A 19,026-nucleotide genomic window follows, 5' to 3' on the forward strand; every position below is an offset into this window, starting at 1 on the left:
GCATAGCTCCTTGTGAAGGAAGGGGTAGGACAAATTTTGATGGGGGGCGCCCAATTTTAGTCTTGGCTAGGGCAGCACAAAACCAAAATACACCACTGGTCACAAGGACAGGTGAAGGAAAAAATGTCCATTGGAGTTTCAGACAAAAATAAAAACTTTCTTAAAAAAAAATACCTTTGGCTGGAGTTAGTCATGATGTGTTTGCCAACAAAAACAAATGATTAAAGCGACTCTCTTGTCTACCCTCCCACTGTCCCAGCCACAAACACCACTCCAATACTGTGAAATTTTTTCCAAAACGGATTCTTCCAAGGAGCGTTGATGGCCTGGGTGCTCACAGTTCTCATTGGTTCTTCCTGCTGACCTCCACTCATTACATAGTAGTAAAACAGAGGTCAGCAGGAGGAACCAGCAAGAGCCAGGGGGGCCTAGAAGATTGACATCCCTGGAAGTGTTTGCTTGCTTCTTTGCATAGCTTCTATGCCATTGGTCTTGTTATAGTTTCGTGTGGGTCTATTTATAAAAAAACATTTGATTTGCAACAGCCATCACAAATTATCACTGTATTGTGTCTAATATGTTAATTTGCTATGATCATCGGCTCCTTCTATTGACCATAATGCAGTATTTCCTTGAAATACCTCAATCAAAAAAAATACCACTTTATGACAACTAGATGGAGTTGACCATTATTATAGAACATATAGAACACAATACAGGGGTTATTTGTTTATTTTGTATATGCAAAAAAGAAGTGTGGAAATACTCAATGGAGGGGGAACAGGGCCGGATCTAGCTATCTGATCTGGGGGTGCAGTATAACAAAAAGGGGGGCATAATGTCAACACTGTCTGTGAGTCACTGACAATCTGTCATACAGTGTCACAACCTGGAAAACACTAGTATGTATTAGGCTGTGGTTAGATTAGGGTGATTAAAGAGAACCTGTGAACCCTTATATCAGATGTCCCTATTACAATGCCCCCTTACATCGGGGTCCCCATCAGAGTGGCCCCTTACATCCAAGGTCCCCCTTACAACAGATGTCCCCGTTGGAGTGCCCCCTTACATCAGATTTCCCCATCAGAGTTCCCCCTTACATCAGGTGTCCCCATCAGAGTGCCCTTTACATCAGGGTTTTCCATCATAGTGCCCCCTTACATCCAAGTTCCCCCTTACAACATGTGTCCCCATCAGAGTGCCCACTTACATCCGGCTCTCAATCAGAGTGCCCCTTTACACCAGGGTCCCCATCAAAGTTCCCCCTTACATTAGATTTCCCCATGAGAGTTCCCCCTTACATCAGGTGTCCCCATCAGAGTGCCCCCTTACATTATATTTCCTCATCAGAGTTCCCCCTTACATCAGGTGTCCCCATCAGAGTGCCCCTTACATCAGGGTTTTCCATCAGAGTGCCCCCTTACATCCAGGTTCCCTCTTACAACATGTGTCCCCATCAGAGTTTCCCCTTACATCAGATTTCCCCATGAGGGTTCCCCCTTACATCAGGTGTCCCCATCAGAGTTCCCCCCTTACATCAGGATCTTCAACAGAGTGCCCCTTACATCAGGGTTTTCCATCAGACAGCCTTACACCAGTGTCCCCATCAGAGTCTCCCTTTCATCAGATTTCCCCATCAGAGAGCCCCCTTACATCAGTGTCCCCTTCAGAGTCCCCCTATACATATGCTCAATTATCCCCATTAGAGTGCCCCCCTTACATCAGGTGTCCCCATCAGAGTGGCCCTTTACAAAAGGTGTCCCAATCAGTGTGCTCCCTTACATGGATTGTCCCTATCAGTGTGCCTCCTTACATCAACTGTCTGTACTTGGTCATGAATCAGTGGATGCACTCTCAGAAACCTGGAGAAGCACAACTAAAATCTCCCCAGCACCCCCTAGATCCAGCCCTGAGCAAGCGTGACCAAAACTCACAGGTGGAATGGAACCAAGTCAAGATCTTTGGTGAGAAGATTTCACTGGAACCCCCAAATTTTATAAGAAGTGATTGGCTGATGCAGTCTGCATTAAAATAAGCTCTGATTGAACTCTGTAAAAGCAAACACTGTGGCGCAATTCATCCTGAAAGTTCACATTAGAATCTGTAAAGTCTCTGCCCCCTTCCCCCCTTTGAAGTCTGAAAGGCTGCTAAGTCCCTGTTGGGTGGGGTTGCTGAGTTATGGAGAGAAAGTAATAGTAAAACTGAAAAGCTTCTGCTAGCGAAACTTGAGGAGTTCCCGCAACTACAGAGATCAGTCAGGGCTCACCGTGCATTCCCAGCACAGTGACCGAGCTGCCGTAGACACTGATCTAGTAATGAACACAAGCCAGCAGGACAGCTAATCACAGGGGTCATGTGATCTTGCAGTCCTTCCAGCCCCTGGGGGGTAAAGAGGGACACTGGAGCTGGATGAAAAGAGGGGAATGGAGGGTAATAAATTTGTGAAAAATCTGTATACCTTGCTCCAAAAAATATGCTTCCACACCTCGTTGTGTTAGAGATAAACTGTTGTATTGGGACACAAACGTGAGGCTCACCACTGCTGGCAACATTTTTAAGGTGTGTGTTATTAATCTATGAAGATGACAAGAAAAAATTGGTGGATGCACAAATGTCTCAATATCCTATACCCAGTGGCGGCCTGTTCATACGGGGTGCAGGGGCACCGCCCCCCTATTTCATGTGCCCAGCCCTTAATCTACATGCAGGGTGCCGGACGCATGGAATCCAACTGGGTTTTTTTTTTTTTTAAGCACATTATTCGAGCCTGAGGCTCTAATAGGCTTCACAGGGTGGGCTCGTGGCACCCTCGAGCACTTTGTTCTGAGCCCACCCAGTTGTGTGACAATAGCGAATTCACACTCTCTATTGTCTTCCTGATTCTCCTCCCGGCCAATCAGGAAGTGGTCCTGTCCTGAGACCCGATTGGCCAGGGAGTCTTAGGACCCCATCAGTTAGTTTTGCCACTGCCTATACCCTATTTTCTTATGTCTATGGGTGAAATCTCAGCCCTCCAAATTATTCCATCCATTCTGAAATAAATGCTACATGGGGTTATTAATGTCAAGTGGCCCTCAGTGTTCTTAGCTAGCAGATTCCAGTTATATTAGTGGATCCTCTATGGGCATTGTTCTACCCGTCTGTGGAGAGGAAAGTGAGTTTTTCACATCTTTTCTTGAGGTCTGATTGCTTTGGGATTGCAATAGGGGCACTATTTAAATTCATGGGGCCCTACCGCAAAATGACGATGGGGCCCCTTCCAGATCATGTCACCCTCCTCCATCACTCCTTCCTGCTGCATCTGGAATTGCTTGCTGCCCGCCCTTCCAGTCTGCTAGACATATTATATAAAGTGAGCGGGGTGTGCAGCTCTGCAGTCACTCTAAATATTTTCCTAATACCCTAAAATTTTGTGTAGGAGACCCCATCTGCATATGTTGGGCTATATCCACAAAAATGTCAAAATGTGATAGTAGAGAGATTTCCTCATGTACCCTAAAGTATGAAAAATTCATGACCAAATGGGGATATTTAGGGTGCCCAAAAAATTAGCAAAAAAAACATTTTAAACATATTAACTCTGTTAAAAACAGACATTTAGTGTATCAAAATGCATAAAAACATATTGATAACTGCACATCCCAATGATTAAATATCCAATAAAGATGACCATAAAGATGTATCCAGAGAGTCAGGTCTGACGTGTTTCGCCTATCTTGAGGCTTCCTCAGGATCCCTTTAATGGTTGTTAATAAATCAAGGGTGTAGCTAGAAAAAATTCAATTGGACAGACTTATCTCTACTGGATAATATAGATTATATTCAATGTGGGATGATAAAATGCTAGTCCGTATAATATACCCATGTAGTAGTACTATATACAGGATAGAAATATCTGGGAAGAGTATACCAGCCAGTTATACAAATTGGTATTAAATAAAATCCAATGTGCAAAATCATCAGCCATTAGCATCCGCATCAGACCGCAGGATCTATCTGGACAGAATCTTTTCCTCACAAGTCAAACAGGCTGGTAGAAAGGAAAAATGCTTTGTTAGCATTAAACCACTGAATTTGGAGAGAGGAGGGACCAGGGCACCACATCCCTGAATTATCCAAAACCAATCCCTATTTCCCGTAGGGTTGGGACTTTAAAGGTGCCAAATATAAATATGAAGCCTTAAGTTAAAATAATACAATTGTACGTTATTTAATTGTGACAATGCTACCCCTATTGTGCCACTGTGTTAGAAGAAGTAAATGGCACACAGGGTTCTCACGGATGATGATTGATGGGCTCCAGAATGTCTGTTTTGAGCCTTTTCAGATTTCTCCCGGTTTTGCAACGCTTGGATTGGGGCCTGGAGTCCAGAGGGTTCCTTTAAAGAGTTTTGGAAGGGAAGAAGACTCTACCCCTGTGTCCAGGTTTTACCAGAGACCAGTGTATTGGGATGCCCTTTTGTCCAGATTCTGGTGCAGGTCCCTTTAACTCAACTCCCCACAATCCTCTGAGCTCCTGGATATAAAAGTCAGCTCCACCCAGCTTCCTGTGCTCAGACAGATCCTGCCTGATGGGACAGCAGTGACTGGTCAAGTGAGCTGTTCCCAGGTGCTGGGTCCTCCCCTGTTAAGTCTGGTGTGCGGACCACCAGCAGTGAGCACAAGAGCACGCAGTATCTTTCCAAACCCCAGTCACTGGAGAGGACTCTGTTACAGTCCATTGGTGGAAGCTGTCCATGAAGTGAGTTGGCCCTATGTCCAGCCACCAGAACCCCCTGACCAAAGCAAGTAGAAAGCAGTGCCAGCGTAAAGTTTGTGTCAGCAGGAGGTCCACTCAGCTCACAGTCTGTGGAACGAACGATTACCATTTTGGAACATGTGAGGTTCTTAAGTTTTCATTTCTATCTGTAGATTGGACTCAGAACACGCTGCTTCCACCTTGTGGACATTAGTTGAACAGCAGTGAAATTGTTATATCCTCTTCCTTTACGGTTCATATCAATGTTCTGTACTGTATACCCAGTTTCGCACGATTTCCAGTACAATTGATGTTGAAGTTCACTGTTAAATAAAGTAGAGATTGCACATCACCACTGGTCTGATTATTTGGCTGTGACCGTTACACTACACCAGCAGGCTGTGTCTGTGGAGGTGTGCACACCCTTTATACTTATGGGGCTGGCCATAATTCAGGGTTCCACCCAGGAGACAGAAGGTTCCTGCCCAGGTCAGGGCGTTGGCCAGTGCAGCAGGTAGTTGCAAAAATGCAGAGGGACCTGGGAAAGCTGAAACAGAGGTACAGAGCTGTATGTGAGCAAAGTGCTGCCTGCTGTGAGGTGGTCTGAGGGACCATCCCAAAGGCCGGAGCTTGATGCCTGAGCAACAGCTCTGCAAAGAGGAAGACAGGAGACTTAAGGAGAATTCTCTTTTATGTTCTGAAACGATGGTAGAAACCCATGCAAGGTCAACCGTCTTTTGAACTTTTACTTTTCCTTTTAAACAAAAGTGGGCCAACAAGCCCTAAATAGTATTTGCAGGCTGGACAGAACTCTTTAAAAAGCACTACACCTTGAGCAAAGAATGTCACACAATACACAAAGAATAAGAAGACTTCTTCTCTCCACCAATAGGGCCAAAGGGGTACCTTAGTATTCCTTCAATACTCTCTATCAAAGGGTTTCTCCTCCCACATGAACACCAATTGGTCCACATGAAGGTAGACTCTTGACGTAGTAGAGAAGATACCTGCTGGAGGTTATTGCTGTGGATTTATCCACAGTACCTTAGAATGCCGTAACACCTTAGGTGCAAGTGTGATCAGTTTTGGACATGCTTCATCGGTAAATAGGAAGTGGGCAGGTGACGCCTTTCCCTTGCCCTTTTGTGCCCCGTGTAGCGTTAGCCACTTAGAGCACATGGCCATAAACATTTTCCAATCTTAGAGGGAAAACTATCTGCCTGTTCTTAAGGAGAGGGAAGGAGTTGTCATTGGTTTTATCAAACCTATCCCGATGATTGGGTAGGTATATGGTAACATGGTACATCTGGTTTTTGCCCTGTAGTATAAATTGACCCTTTGGTTAGTAGCCTTATTTTTCAGCTCCCTCCAAGGGCATCATCCATATGGAGTGTGTACATTCTCAATGGGCAGACGGTGAGGAAAGATATTCTCAAAAAAGGGGGTCCATACCCTCAAAAAGAGAGGTGGGAACAGACAGCAGAGTACTCCTAAGATAAGCTTAATTGAAAATTTGCACACAAATAAACAATTTGTAAACATTCACAAAAGATGGCAAAAAAGTTTAAAATGACAACGTTGTCCTTCTAAAAACACACTCCCGGGATACCAGCCATGCCACTTCCATCCATACAAGACACTAAACAGGTTAGTAAAGATGACACGTGAAAAGGAGTCTAGAGGGGTCCTGGGAAACCTACGGGGCTTTTGCAGCTACAAGCTATGTGTCTACCTTTAGGACATCTAGGCCCACTGTATACCCTGTGTCTCCAGTATTGGTAAAATCTATACCGAACCTGCAATCATGTACATCTTATCCTGACAGTGTAAAAACTTAATGGATGACACCTACAAATGGGTCTGAAGGGCTCCTGGGAAACCCACGGGGCACTTGCAACTGAATGCTAGGTGCCTACATTGAGGACATCCACTTGTCGCTGTTGCCCGGTGATGTTGGTGCTGCCAGTCACTCGGGTTCCCCTGTTGCAAGCTTAGTGTACATCCATCTTCAGCCGGCCAGCCGCTCACTTCTACTTTTACTTCCAGTTTCCGGATTCCACGATTTTCACTTCCTGTTTGTCGTGATTGGATATGGGCAATCAGATGGTAGATCGCCTGGGCATGGTTGGATAAATGGGAGTGCATAGGGCGCTACACCAACGTGTTTCACCCACCTAGCACGCGGGTTTCATCAGGGTGGTTCATCAGATGCCGAGGCGATCTACCATCTGATTGCCTATATCCAATCACGACAAACAGGAATTGAAAATTGCGGAAACCGGAAGTAAAACCGGAAGTGAGTGGCCAGCCAGAGATGGCTGTACACTAAGCTTGCAACATAGGGTTGCCACCTGTTCTTCAAGCCAAACCTGAACACTTTAGCGGTGCACGGCATGGCACCCCAACTGTGGCACAATTTTGCTGCGATTGTGACATGATTAATCGTGGCAAAATCGCGGAAAATAGAATCGCGGGAAGCCTATCACCCAAAAGAAGTTTTGCTTTGCAATTGGGGTGCCATTAGCCCCATCCCCTCCTATTACAAATCTTCTTCCCCTACCAGCACAAATCCTCCTCTCCCCAATACCCCCATGGCAGCCGTCAGTGGGTACCATGGAGCAGCAGGCGGGGGGGCAATTACAGCAGTTTCAAAACAAAAGGGAGAGAGAGAGGTGCCAGGTAGCTGCTGGTGCGGTAGTTTTAAATACATTAAAAGTTTAATAACAATCTACTCACTCTCCATGTCAGAGCTGTAGGAATGTCAGTCTGTGAAGTCCGCTGCCCCATTCTCCCCTCTGATCCACACTGCTGTTATCACTGAATTGCTGGAGGAAACAGAGAGCCGTAGGAAACTCATGTGAACTATCAGCCTCTGATGATGGAGGCCTGGTTAAACCTCCGGAATGCTCTGATTGGTCATAGCGTCCCAGGCTATCTAACAGCTCACTGCAGTTTCCCCGCGGCTCTGTATCCTTGGCTTCCTCCAGCGATTCAGTGAAACAGCAGCGTGGATCGGAGGGGAGAATGGGGCAGCGGGTTTCACAGACTAACATGCCTACAGCTATGACATGGAGAGTGAGTGGATTGTTTTTAAACATTTAATTTATTAAAAACCACCGCAACAGCAGCTGCCTGTCGCCTCTCTCTCTTATTTATGTTTTGACTCCTCTGTAATTGCCCCCTCTGTGCTGGGGCCGCTACATGAGGCCCCCTGGTACCCCCTGTCAGCAGCACTGGTGTCTCAGGCAGAGGGAAACCCAGGCACAGCATTCTGAACCCATACAGCATTCTACCACCCGTACTAGGGTGGCACTAGCAGTGATGTGATCACCGATTGTGTCATAAATCTATGTAATTAGCCTGGACTTGCACCTTGATACCGAGTGACCACACTTGAATTGCCCCATCACCATTTGCATCATTCATCCCTATGGCATACCTCTTGACATTGAATCCCCTCCATTTCGGTTTTGAGCCCTTATGTTGCTGCTTTTTGTTGGGTTCGTGCAGACAGCAGTGGCTTTGAATTGGTGAATACAACAGGAACTCAGAACTTCGATATAACGTCCACTGCTGTATTTGTATGCTGGTCGGCCACAGACCCTCTCCTTTGCACTTTATAGTGATGACACAGGGCATAAGTGGGCCTGGATGTCCTCGATGTAGGCACCTAGCATGCAGTTGCAAGTGCACCTTGGGTTTCCCAGGACCCCTCTAGACCCCTTTTCACATGTCATCTTTACTAACCTGTTTACTGTCTCGTATGGATGGATGTGGCATGGCTGGTATCCCGGGAGTGTGTTTTTAGAAGGACAACGTTGTAGTTTTAAACTTTTTTGCCATCTTTTGTGAATGTTTACAAATTGTTTATTTGTGTGCAACTTTTCAATAAAGCTTATCTTAGGCGTACTCCGCTGTGTGTTCTCACCTCCCTTCTTGAGGGTACAGACCCCCTTTTTTGAGGATATCTTTCCATACCCTCTGCCTGTTCTGATTCCCATATTGGTCCTCATTGGTGAACTCCATCCTCACTTGGATGAGTCGGAACTCCTATCATTGACCTGGCCAGTTGACGCTCTTGCCAAAAGGTCCATGTCCTTTCCCTTATCCCCTTCCCCTTTTTTGATAGTATGTACATTCTCTCCGTGTTTTTGTGTGTTTGCTCCCAGTTCTCTACTTTCCACCTACATTTCTAGAACACATTGATAGGATGATGGGCTTCCAACCAAACTGGCCCTTCTGGGTGTCTATGTGTATGGCCATGGCAGGGACATTACATTGTGAGCTCCTTATGGACAGTGGCTGATACTGTATGAATGCTTCTTCATGTAATATCTGTATAAAAATTTCAGACAATAAAAAAAAAGAAAGTTTAGTTTACCTCCATCTTCTGTGGCTCCCCAACCAGATATCCAGCAGATTTTACCCTCTGGAAAATCTTCTCCATAGTGTGGAAGACATATTGGTTGTATAAGGCCTGGTGATATAAGATATATTTGGTACATATATATTATATATATATATATATATTTTTTTTTTTTTTATTGTTTTTTTCCTTATAAATGCAAGATTAATGAGGCCCACCACTCTTTCTTTCTTGTGGGAGTTTGCTGCTGAGTGAAAAGGCTGAGCGCTGGCAGAACACTAAAAAGGTACAAGAGCTGCATGTATGTTTTGAGGGCACTCTGCTAGTCAGAAACTAGTGGTTGTAAAGGCTGAAGGTTTTTTTACCTTCATGCATTCTATTCTATATATACTATATGCTATGGGGGCAATCGGCAAGGGGGAGGGGCCCAGAGTGCCTAAGGGGGACTCAGAGAAGAGGAGGACCGGGGATGCTCAGTGCAAAACCATTACACGACCAGGTAAGTATAACATGTTTGTTATTATTTTTAAATAACACTTTTTCCTTTACAATCACTTTAAGTTAGCAGCTGAGCTGAGTTTTTTTATCTTAAGGCTATGGACTTACCGTACAAAGCCTTCCTACATTGGACTGTGTTTGTTTGATTCCTTGCTGAATAAAAGTGCAGAACAACCCTGCTTAGACTGTTCCTGGGTCTCCCTGTCTCATGGGTGGTTTACTACTGACAATAGCAGATGAGCCCATGCCCCTATACTGTATATATATATATATATATATATATATATATATATACACACACACACACCACTATATTGTCAAACGTATTGGGACGCCTGCCTTTACACACACATGAACTTTAATGGCATCCTAGTCTTAGTCCGTAGGGTTCAATATTGAGTTGGCCCACCCTTTGCAGCTATAACAGCTTCAACGCTTCTGGGAAGGCTGTCCACAAGGTTTAGGAGTGTGTCTATGGGAATGTTTGACCATTCTTCCAGAAACGAATTTGTGAGGTCAGGCACTGATGTGGACAAGAAGGCCTCGCTGTCTCCACTCCCATCTCTAATTTGGACCAGTGCACAAAGCAAGGTCCATAGAGACATGAATGAGCAGGTTTGGGGTGGAGAAACTTGACTGGCCTGCACAGAGTCCTGAAATCAACCCGATAGAACACCCTTGGGATCCTTGGGATGAATTAGAATGGAGACTGGGAGCCAGGCTTTCTCGTCCAACATCAGTGCCTGTCCTCACAAATGCGCTTCTGGAAGAATGGTCAAACATTCCCATAGACACACTGCTAAACTTTGTGGACAGCCTTCCCAGAAGAGTTGAAGCTGTTATAGCTGCAAAGGGTGGGCCAACTCAATATTGAACCCTACGGACTAAGACTGGGATGCCATTAAAGTTCATGCGCGGATAAAGGCAGATGTCCCAATAATTTCGACAATATAGCGTATATATACAGTATCTCACAAAAGTGAGTGCACCCTCACATTTTTGTAAATATTTTGTTATATCTTTTCATATGACAACACTGAAGAGATTACAGTGAATGGGGAGCAGGTGTGTTAAATTTGGTGTTATCGCTCTCACTCTCTCATACTGGTCACTGGAAGTTCAACATGGCACCTCATGTCAAAGAACTCTCTAAGGATCTGAAAAAAAAGAATTGTTGCGCTACACAAAGATGGCCTAGGCCAGTGATGGCGAACCTTGGCACCCCAGATGTTTTGGAACTACGTTTCCCATGATGCTCATGCACTATGCAGTATAGTTGAGCATCATGAGAAATGTAGTTCCAAAACATCTGGGGTGCCAAGGTTCGCCATCACTGGCCTAGGCTATAAGAAGATTGCCAAGACCCTGAAACTGAGCTGCAGCCAGAGGCAGCTCTCTAATTAGGAGGTCGCCTAAAGCCTCGCACTCTTAGAGGCCTCGCAGCCACCTAATTTGCCTACTGCGTGTGGGAGTGAATGTCCCCTGGTCGGTGCCCTCAGAGAATTTAAAGGGGTTGTAAAGGCAGAAGGTTTTTTTATCTTAATGCATTCTATGCATTAAGATAAAAAGCTTTCTGTGTGTATCAGCCCCCCTAACATTTACCTGAGGTCCCTCTCTATCCAGCGATGTGCACGAGTGTCTTAGCTGTCCAGATTCTTCTTCCTTATTGGCTGAGACACAGCAGCGACGCCATTGGCTCCCACTGCTGTCAATCAAATTCAGCTAGCCAATCAGGGGAAAAAGTGGGTGGGGTAGGGCCGGGTCGGGGCTCCGTGTCTGAATTGACACAGGGAGCTGTGACTTAGCTTGGGTGCCCCCATAGCAAGCTGCTTGCTGTGGGGGCAATGAACAGGAGGGAGGGGCCAGGATCACTGAAGAGGGACCCGAGGAAAGGAGGATCTGGGCTGCTCCGTGCAAATCCACTGCAACAGAGCATGTATAATATGTTTGTTATTTTTATAGGAAAAAAAACAAGCCTTTACAATTACTTTAATGCAGGGCAAAAGCCCTTGGTGCGCACAACTAGTTTTCCCCGGCCACTTGAGCACTGCCCGAGAGACCAGGATAACTGAGTGGCTCCATGTAGTCCCCCTCCCCCGGCTCCTCCCCTTCTGTCATGCTCTGAGGATCTCCTGCCATGTGCAGACAGAGCTCGGATAATGCCCACAGGGGCTGAGCAGCTCCCTGATCTAATCCGTAATGGAGGAGGAGGACCTGCCAGAGCTGGCGCCTGCCGATCATCGAGCCTCAAGGTACAACACATGCCACTCCTGCTGGACACTAACGGAAAATCACTGCTGCCAGCCACCTGTGACCTCACTCACACACAAACAGAGCACTGATGATATGTATGCCGTCCGGCATATGATGCCACCTACTGATCCCCTGTCATCATCATTATCCTCTTAATCATCTCCTGTTCCCATCCTTCTCCTGGCATCCCACCACCATACCTCCTGTCATCATACTTCTTATCATCCCCCCTGCACCCCTCTGCCAGCTTCCTACCACCCAACCCCCTGTCATCATCACCCCCCTCCTCATCACATTTCCCCTTTTCCCTGGTTTCCTATCACCCCACCCCCATGTCATCTTCATCCCCCTGTACCCCACCTCTGATATCCTATCACCCTGCCTCCTGTCATCAACATCCCCATGTACCCCACCTCTAACCCTACCCCCGTTATCATCATCCTTATCTTCATCCCCCCTGCACCCCTCTGCCAGCTTCCTACCACCGCACCCCCTGTCATCTTCATTCCCCTGTACCCCTCTGCCAGCTTCCTACCACCCAACACCCTGTCATAATCATCCCCCTCCTGAATACAATCCCCCTGTCCCTGGTATCACACCACCCCACCGCCATGTCATCTTTACCCCCCCCCCCGTACTTCACTACCAGCTTTCTACCACCTTACCCCCATGTCATCTTCATCCCCCTGTACCCCACCTCTGATATCCTATCACCCTGCCTCCTGTCATCAACATCCCCATGTACCCCACCTCTAACCCTACCCCCGTTATCATCATCCTTATCTTCATCCCCCCTGCACCCCTCTGCCAGCTTCCTACCACCGCACCCCCTGTCATCTTCATTCCCCTGTACCCCTCTGCCAGCTTCCTACCACCCAACACCCTGTCATAATCATCCCCCTCCTGAATACAATCCCCCTGTCCCTGGTATCACACCACCCCACCGCCATTTCATCTTTACCCCCCCCGTACTTCACTACCAGCTTTCTACCACCCCACCCCTTGTCATCTTCATCCCCCCTGCACCCCTCTGCCAGTCTCCTACCACCCCACCCCCTGCCATCTTCATTCCCCTGTACCCCTCTGCCAGCTTCCTACTACCCAACCACCTGTCATCATCATCCCCCTCCTCATCACAATCCCCCTGTCCCTGGTATCCTACCACCCCACCCCCATGTCACCTTCATCCCCCCTGTACCCCACCTCTAACATCCTGTCACCCCACCCCCATGTCATCATCACTCCCCTGTACCCCACCACCATCATCAACATCCTTATCTTCATCCCCCTGTACCCCAATATCCAGCTTTCTACTACCCCACCCCCTGTCATCTTCATCCCCCCTGTACTCCACTGCCAGCTTCCTACCACCAAACTCCCATGTCATCTTCATCCCCCCTGTACCCAGGGCTGGACTGGGACAAAAATGTGGCCCTGGACTTCATCCAGACCAGCCCAGAGCACAACACATCACGGTACGGTACATCAGGGCACAGCACATCAGGCCACATCAGGGCACAAGGCACATCAGGATACAAGGCACATCAGTGCACAGCATATCAGGGTACAGCACACCAGGCCACATCAGGGTACAGGGCACAACACGTCAGGGTACAGAGCCCAGCACATCAGCGTATAGGGCACATCAGGCCACAACACATCAGGATACAGAGCCCAGCACATCAGCGTATAGGGCACATCAGGCCACAACACATCAGGGTACAGAGCCCAGCACATCAGCGTACAGGGCACAGCACATCAGGACACAGCACATCAGGGTACAGCACATCAGGGTACAGCACATCTGGGCACAGCACATCAGGGTACAGCACATCAGGGTACAGCACATCTGGGCACAGCACATCAGGGTACAGGACATCAGGGCACAGGACATCAGGGCAAAGGTCAAAGTACATCAGGGCACACGACATTGAGGCACAGGACATCGGGGCACATCAGGGCACGGGGAACCGGGCCACAAGGCACATCAGGTCACGGGGCACATCAGGGCATAGGAGATCGGGGCACAGCACATCAGGGCATATAGCACATCAGGGCATGGGGCACATCAGGGCACATAGCACATCAGTGCACATTATGGCACATCAGGGCACATGGCACATTATGGAGCACATGGCACATCAGGGCACGGGGCACATCAGGGTACATAGCACATCAGGGCACGGGGCACATCAGGGCACATTATGGCACATCAGGGCACATGGCACATTATGAGGCACATCGGGGCACATAGCACATCAGGGCATATAGCACATCAGGGCACGGGGCACATCAGGGCACATGGCACATTATGGGGCACATCAGGGCACATAGCACATCAGGGCACGGGGCATATTATGGCACATTAGGGCACATGGCACATTATGGGGCACATCAGGGCACATGGCACATCAGGGCACGGGGCACATCAGGGCACATGGCACATTATGGGGCACATCAGGGCACATAGCACATCAGGGCACGGGGCATATTATGGCACATTAGGGCACATGACACATTATGGGGCACATCAGGGCACATGGCACATCAGGGCACATTATGGCACATCAGGGCACATTATGGCACATCAGGGCATGGGGCACATCAGGGCACGGGGCACATCAGGGCACATGGCACGCCAGGGCACATGGCACATCAGGGCACGGAGCACGTAAGGGCACATGGCACGTCAGGGCACATGGCACGTCAGGGCACGGGGCACGTCAGGGCACATGGCATGTCAGGGCACATTATGGCACATGGCACATTATGGGGCTCATCGGGGCACATAGCACATCAGGGCACATCAGGGCACATGGCACATTAGGGCACAGGGCACATCAGGGCACATAGCACATCAGGGCACATGGCACATCAGGGCACAGGCCACATTAGGGCATGGGGCACCTCAGGGGGCACATGATCAGGGCACATTATAGGGCACATCAGGGACACATCACCAGCATCTTACTAGCCAGTATGCAGAGTAGCGCAGGAAGCGTGTGTAGTAAGTTCTCTCTCTCATGTCACGCAGCGCTGTTCGCTCCCCGGCGGCCCCTCCTCTCTTCTCGTCTATCCCAGATGATCTTACAAGCCAATGGGGATAGACGAGAAGAGAGGAGGGGCCGCCGGGGAGTGAACAGCGCTGCGTGACATGAGAGAGAGAACTTACTACACACGCTTCCTGCGCTACTCTGCATACTGGCTTACGATCTACCCGTCAGGCGACAGCTGTCGGCGGTTGACAGGTAGATCGTCGCGCACCGCAGATGCAGCAGAAACTGGCCCACACTGAGCCATCGGCCCACCGGGAATCTCCCGGTAGTCCCGATGGCCAGTCCATCCCTGCCTGTACAATATATACAACAGTGTAGCGCTGGACTAATAAAAATACGCATATAATAATATATGCGAAAGAGCCAAGATCCCAATATTTATAAGTGAATGTGAAAAAAACATGTACCACTTAATCTCCAACAATTAAGTGTCTAAATACGTGTAATTAGATCAAATGCACCAATATGTATCCAAAACGAAAATTAATATATAATAAACTTAAAATATATCATATAAGTCTGATGTGGATAATTAAAATTACATCGACATGTGATAAGAAACTTATTTCAATTATATATTATTAATTGATCCTTCGTGCTTAGTGATCACAATGAAAGTGAAAAATTAAAGTGAATAATTATAATAAAAGTCCCAGTAAACAATGAACCAAAAGTCCCAAACGTGACAACACTCCAACACAAAATCCGGTTCGATATTCCACCGCAGCTGTTGCCCACCACCAAAGGACAAATTGGAGGCTTACCGGACAGCCTGCGACCGCCCTTATTCAGGGGGGTCAAAACAGGCTCTGTAGAGATGTACAAATCCAGATGGTGTCCTCACCCATGCTTTCCCGATGTTCTCCAGATATTCCTATGGGAAGCCAAGGGGGGCCTCCAGACAGAGTGTAGCAAGTGTTTCCCTCCGGATGCAATAGGGATTGAATCAAAAATGCCCCAAAAAGGAAAAGAGAGAGCTCCGATAGTGTAGGACAATCTCACTGGTTTATTTAAAAGGCATGAAAACAAATAAAACTTCTGGCAGGGAGAAATGAAACAAAAAACTCCGCCGCCGTTTAAAATCCAATCGATTGGATGCCCTTTTTGGGGCATTTTTGATTCAATCCCTATTGCATCCGGAGGGAAACACTTGCTACACTCTGTCTGGAGGCCCCCCTTGGCTTCCCATAGGAATATCTGGAGAACATCGGGAAAGCATGGGTGAGGACACCATCTGGATTTGTACATCTCTACAGAGCCTGTTTTGACCCCCCTGAATAAGGGCGGTCGCAGGCTGTCCGGTAAGCCTCCAATTTGTCCTTTGGTGGTGGGCAACAGCTGTGGTGGAATATCGAACCGGATTTTGTGTTGGAGTGTTGTCACGTTTGGGACTTTTGGTTCATTATTTACTGGGACTTTTATTATAATTATTCACTTTAATTTTTCACTTTCATTGTGATCACTAAGCACGAAGGATCAATTAATAATATATAATTGAAATAAGTTTCTTATCACATGTCGATGTAATTTTAATTATCCACATCAGACTTATATGATATATTTTAAGTTTATTATATATTAATTTTCGTTTTGGATACATATTGGTGCATTTGATCTAATTACACGTATTTAGACACTTAATTGTTGGAGATTAAGTGGTACATGTTTTTTTCACATTCACTTATAAATATTGGGATCTTGGCTCTTTCGCATATATTATTATATGCGTATTTTTATTAGTCCAGCGCTACACTGTTGTATATATTGTTTAGTTTGTGTGCCCTTGTATTGGGGTTATTGTGTTTTAGCGGCAGGATTTACTTCACGTTTTTCATACTTCTTTTTTCACTTTTTAAATAAAACACCGAGCGCAATTTCTCCCCCTTTCCCCCATCCCTGCTTGTACCCCACCTCTGACATCCTATCACCCCACCCCCTGTCATCTTCAACCTCCCATGGTACCCCTCTGCTAGCTTCCTTCCACCCCACCCCCTGTCATCTTCACCCCCTGTACCCCTCTGCCAGCTTCCTACCACCTCATCTACTATAATAATCATCATCTTCATACCCCACCTCTGACATCCTACCACCCCGCCCCCTGTCATCAACATCCCCATCATCCCCCTGTGCCCCACCTCTAGCATCCAACCATCCTATCCCCATCATCATCATCCTGATCTTCATCCCCCTGTTCCCCATCTGCTGACATCCTACCACCCCACCCCCTGTCATCATCTTCCCCCTGTACCCCACCTCTGGCATTCTACCACCCTGCCTCCTGTCATTATCATCCACATCCCTCATGTACCCCACCTCTGGCATCCTATCACCCTACCTCCTATCATTATAGGGGAGATATGATCTCAGCCTCTCACCCCAATGCTGCCACCATCACCCTAAACTGCATCCTGTCATCCAACCAACTGTACCCCAACAGTTGCAACACACACCACAATACTGTTCTGCCACCCAGTGAGAGGTAATGATGTGCTGTAACCCCTAGCAAACAATCAGTGAGCAGTAATTATGTGCAGTAACCTCTAGCAACCAATCAGTGAGTGATAATGATAAGCTGTAACCTATAGCAACCAATCAGTGAGCAGTAATAATGTGCAGTAACCTCTAGCAACCAGTGAACAGTAATACTGTGCGGTAACCTCTAGCAACCAATCAGTGAGCAGTAATGTTGTGCATTATCCTCTAGCAACCAATCAGTGAGCAGTAATGATGTGCAGTAACCTCTAGCAACCAATGGGTAAGCGGAAATTATGTGCAGTAACCTCTAGCAACCAATCATTGAGCGGTATTATTGTGCAGCAACTTCTAGCAACCAATCAGTGAGAGATGATGATGTGCAGTAACCTCTAGCAATCAGTGAGCCCGAAGCAATCAGTGAGTGTGACTGTGAACCAGATCTTTATGTTTACATTATTAAAGTAGTTTTTTTAGATAATTCTATGTGCGTGTTTGTTTTTTGGGATGTTGGGGTGGAGAGCAAAATTGCTGGGGTGGGGGGCCCAGGAAAATGTTTGCCCAGGGTCCAATCAATAAAGATGGCCCTGGGTGTCCCCAGGTTGGCAGGGTGAGTGGGCTGGCACACACTGGGGTAAAGCCATGGAGGTTCCAGCCAGTTGTAACACCCCCCCCCCCTCACACGGAAAACATGTTATCAGCTGCAGGCAATAGCAGACTCTACTGGTGTCCTAGGCTTCACCCAAACCCGGCATCACATCGCATGGCAGGAGTTGTAGTTCTCCACACCACACACTAGACTTGGCTCTCCAGTGCCTGTGCTCTGCAGAGACTACACCTCCCAGAATGCACTGCAGGGCGCTTAAAGCGAATATGTCAGCTTCCCCTGCTTGTAGTAGGGGATGGAGGAGTGTATAAAGGGATCATCTGTCTGCAACCTATCTGTGGCAGGATCGTCTGTAGCTCTAGTGTTTGGTGGCTGCTGCAGTAATGTGGTGTTACCCTGTTAGCAAGGTGAGAGTTTGCTTGTCATTACCATAATAAGACATTCTCTTGTATCATGTCCACACAGTCACTATCCATATAGTTACATAGTTACATAGTTACATAGTAGGTGAGGTTGAAAAAAGACACAAGTCCATCAAGTCCAACCTATGTGTGTGATTATGTGTCAGTATTGCATTGTATATCCCTGTATGTTGTGGTCATTCAGGTGCTTATCTAATAGTTTCTTGAAGCTATCAATGCTCCCCGCTGAGACCACCGCCTGTGGAAGGGAATTCCACATCCTTGCCGCTCTTACAGTAAAGAACCCTCTACGTAGTTTAAGATTAAACCTCTTTTCTTCTAATTTTAATGAGTGGCCACGAGTCTTGGTAAACTCTCTTCTGCGAAAAAGTTTTATCCCTATTGAGGGGTCACCAGTCCGGTATTTGTAAATTGAAATCATATCCCCTCTCAAGCGTCTCCTCTCCAGAGAGAATAAGTTCAGTGCTCGCAACCTTTCCTCATAACTAAGATCCTCCAGACCCTTTATTAGCTTTGTTGCCCTTCTTTGAACTCGCTCCATTTCCAGTACATCCTTCCTGAGGACTGGTGCCCAGAACTGGACCGCATACTCTAGGTGCGGCCGGACCAGAGTC

General features: G+C 47.2%; 1 protein-coding gene and 1 long non-coding RNA gene across 2 annotated transcripts in view; one reads left to right on the forward strand and one right to left on the reverse strand.

The window, feature by feature from the left end:
* Window positions 1–19,026, reverse strand: part of TMPRSS3 (transmembrane serine protease 3) — a 95,891-nt gene that overhangs the window by 30,141 nt on the left and 46,724 nt on the right. Inside the window, exon 9 of the mRNA XM_073618066.1 lies at window positions 9,120–9,215. Within this exon, the coding sequence (XP_073474167.1) occupies window positions 9,120–9,215 (96 nt within the window). The remainder of the gene's footprint in view (window positions 1–9,119; window positions 9,216–19,026) is intronic.
* The window catches only part of LOC141129325 (uncharacterized), a 38,718-nt gene that overhangs the window by 836 nt on the left and 18,856 nt on the right, over window positions 1–19,026 (forward strand). The window lies entirely within an intron of this gene.

This window comes from Aquarana catesbeiana, linkage group LG02 (assembly GCF_042186555.1).
Source record: "Aquarana catesbeiana isolate 2022-GZ linkage group LG02, ASM4218655v1, whole genome shotgun sequence".
In the NCBI taxonomy this organism is placed as follows: domain Eukaryota; kingdom Metazoa; phylum Chordata; class Amphibia; order Anura; family Ranidae; genus Aquarana; species Aquarana catesbeiana.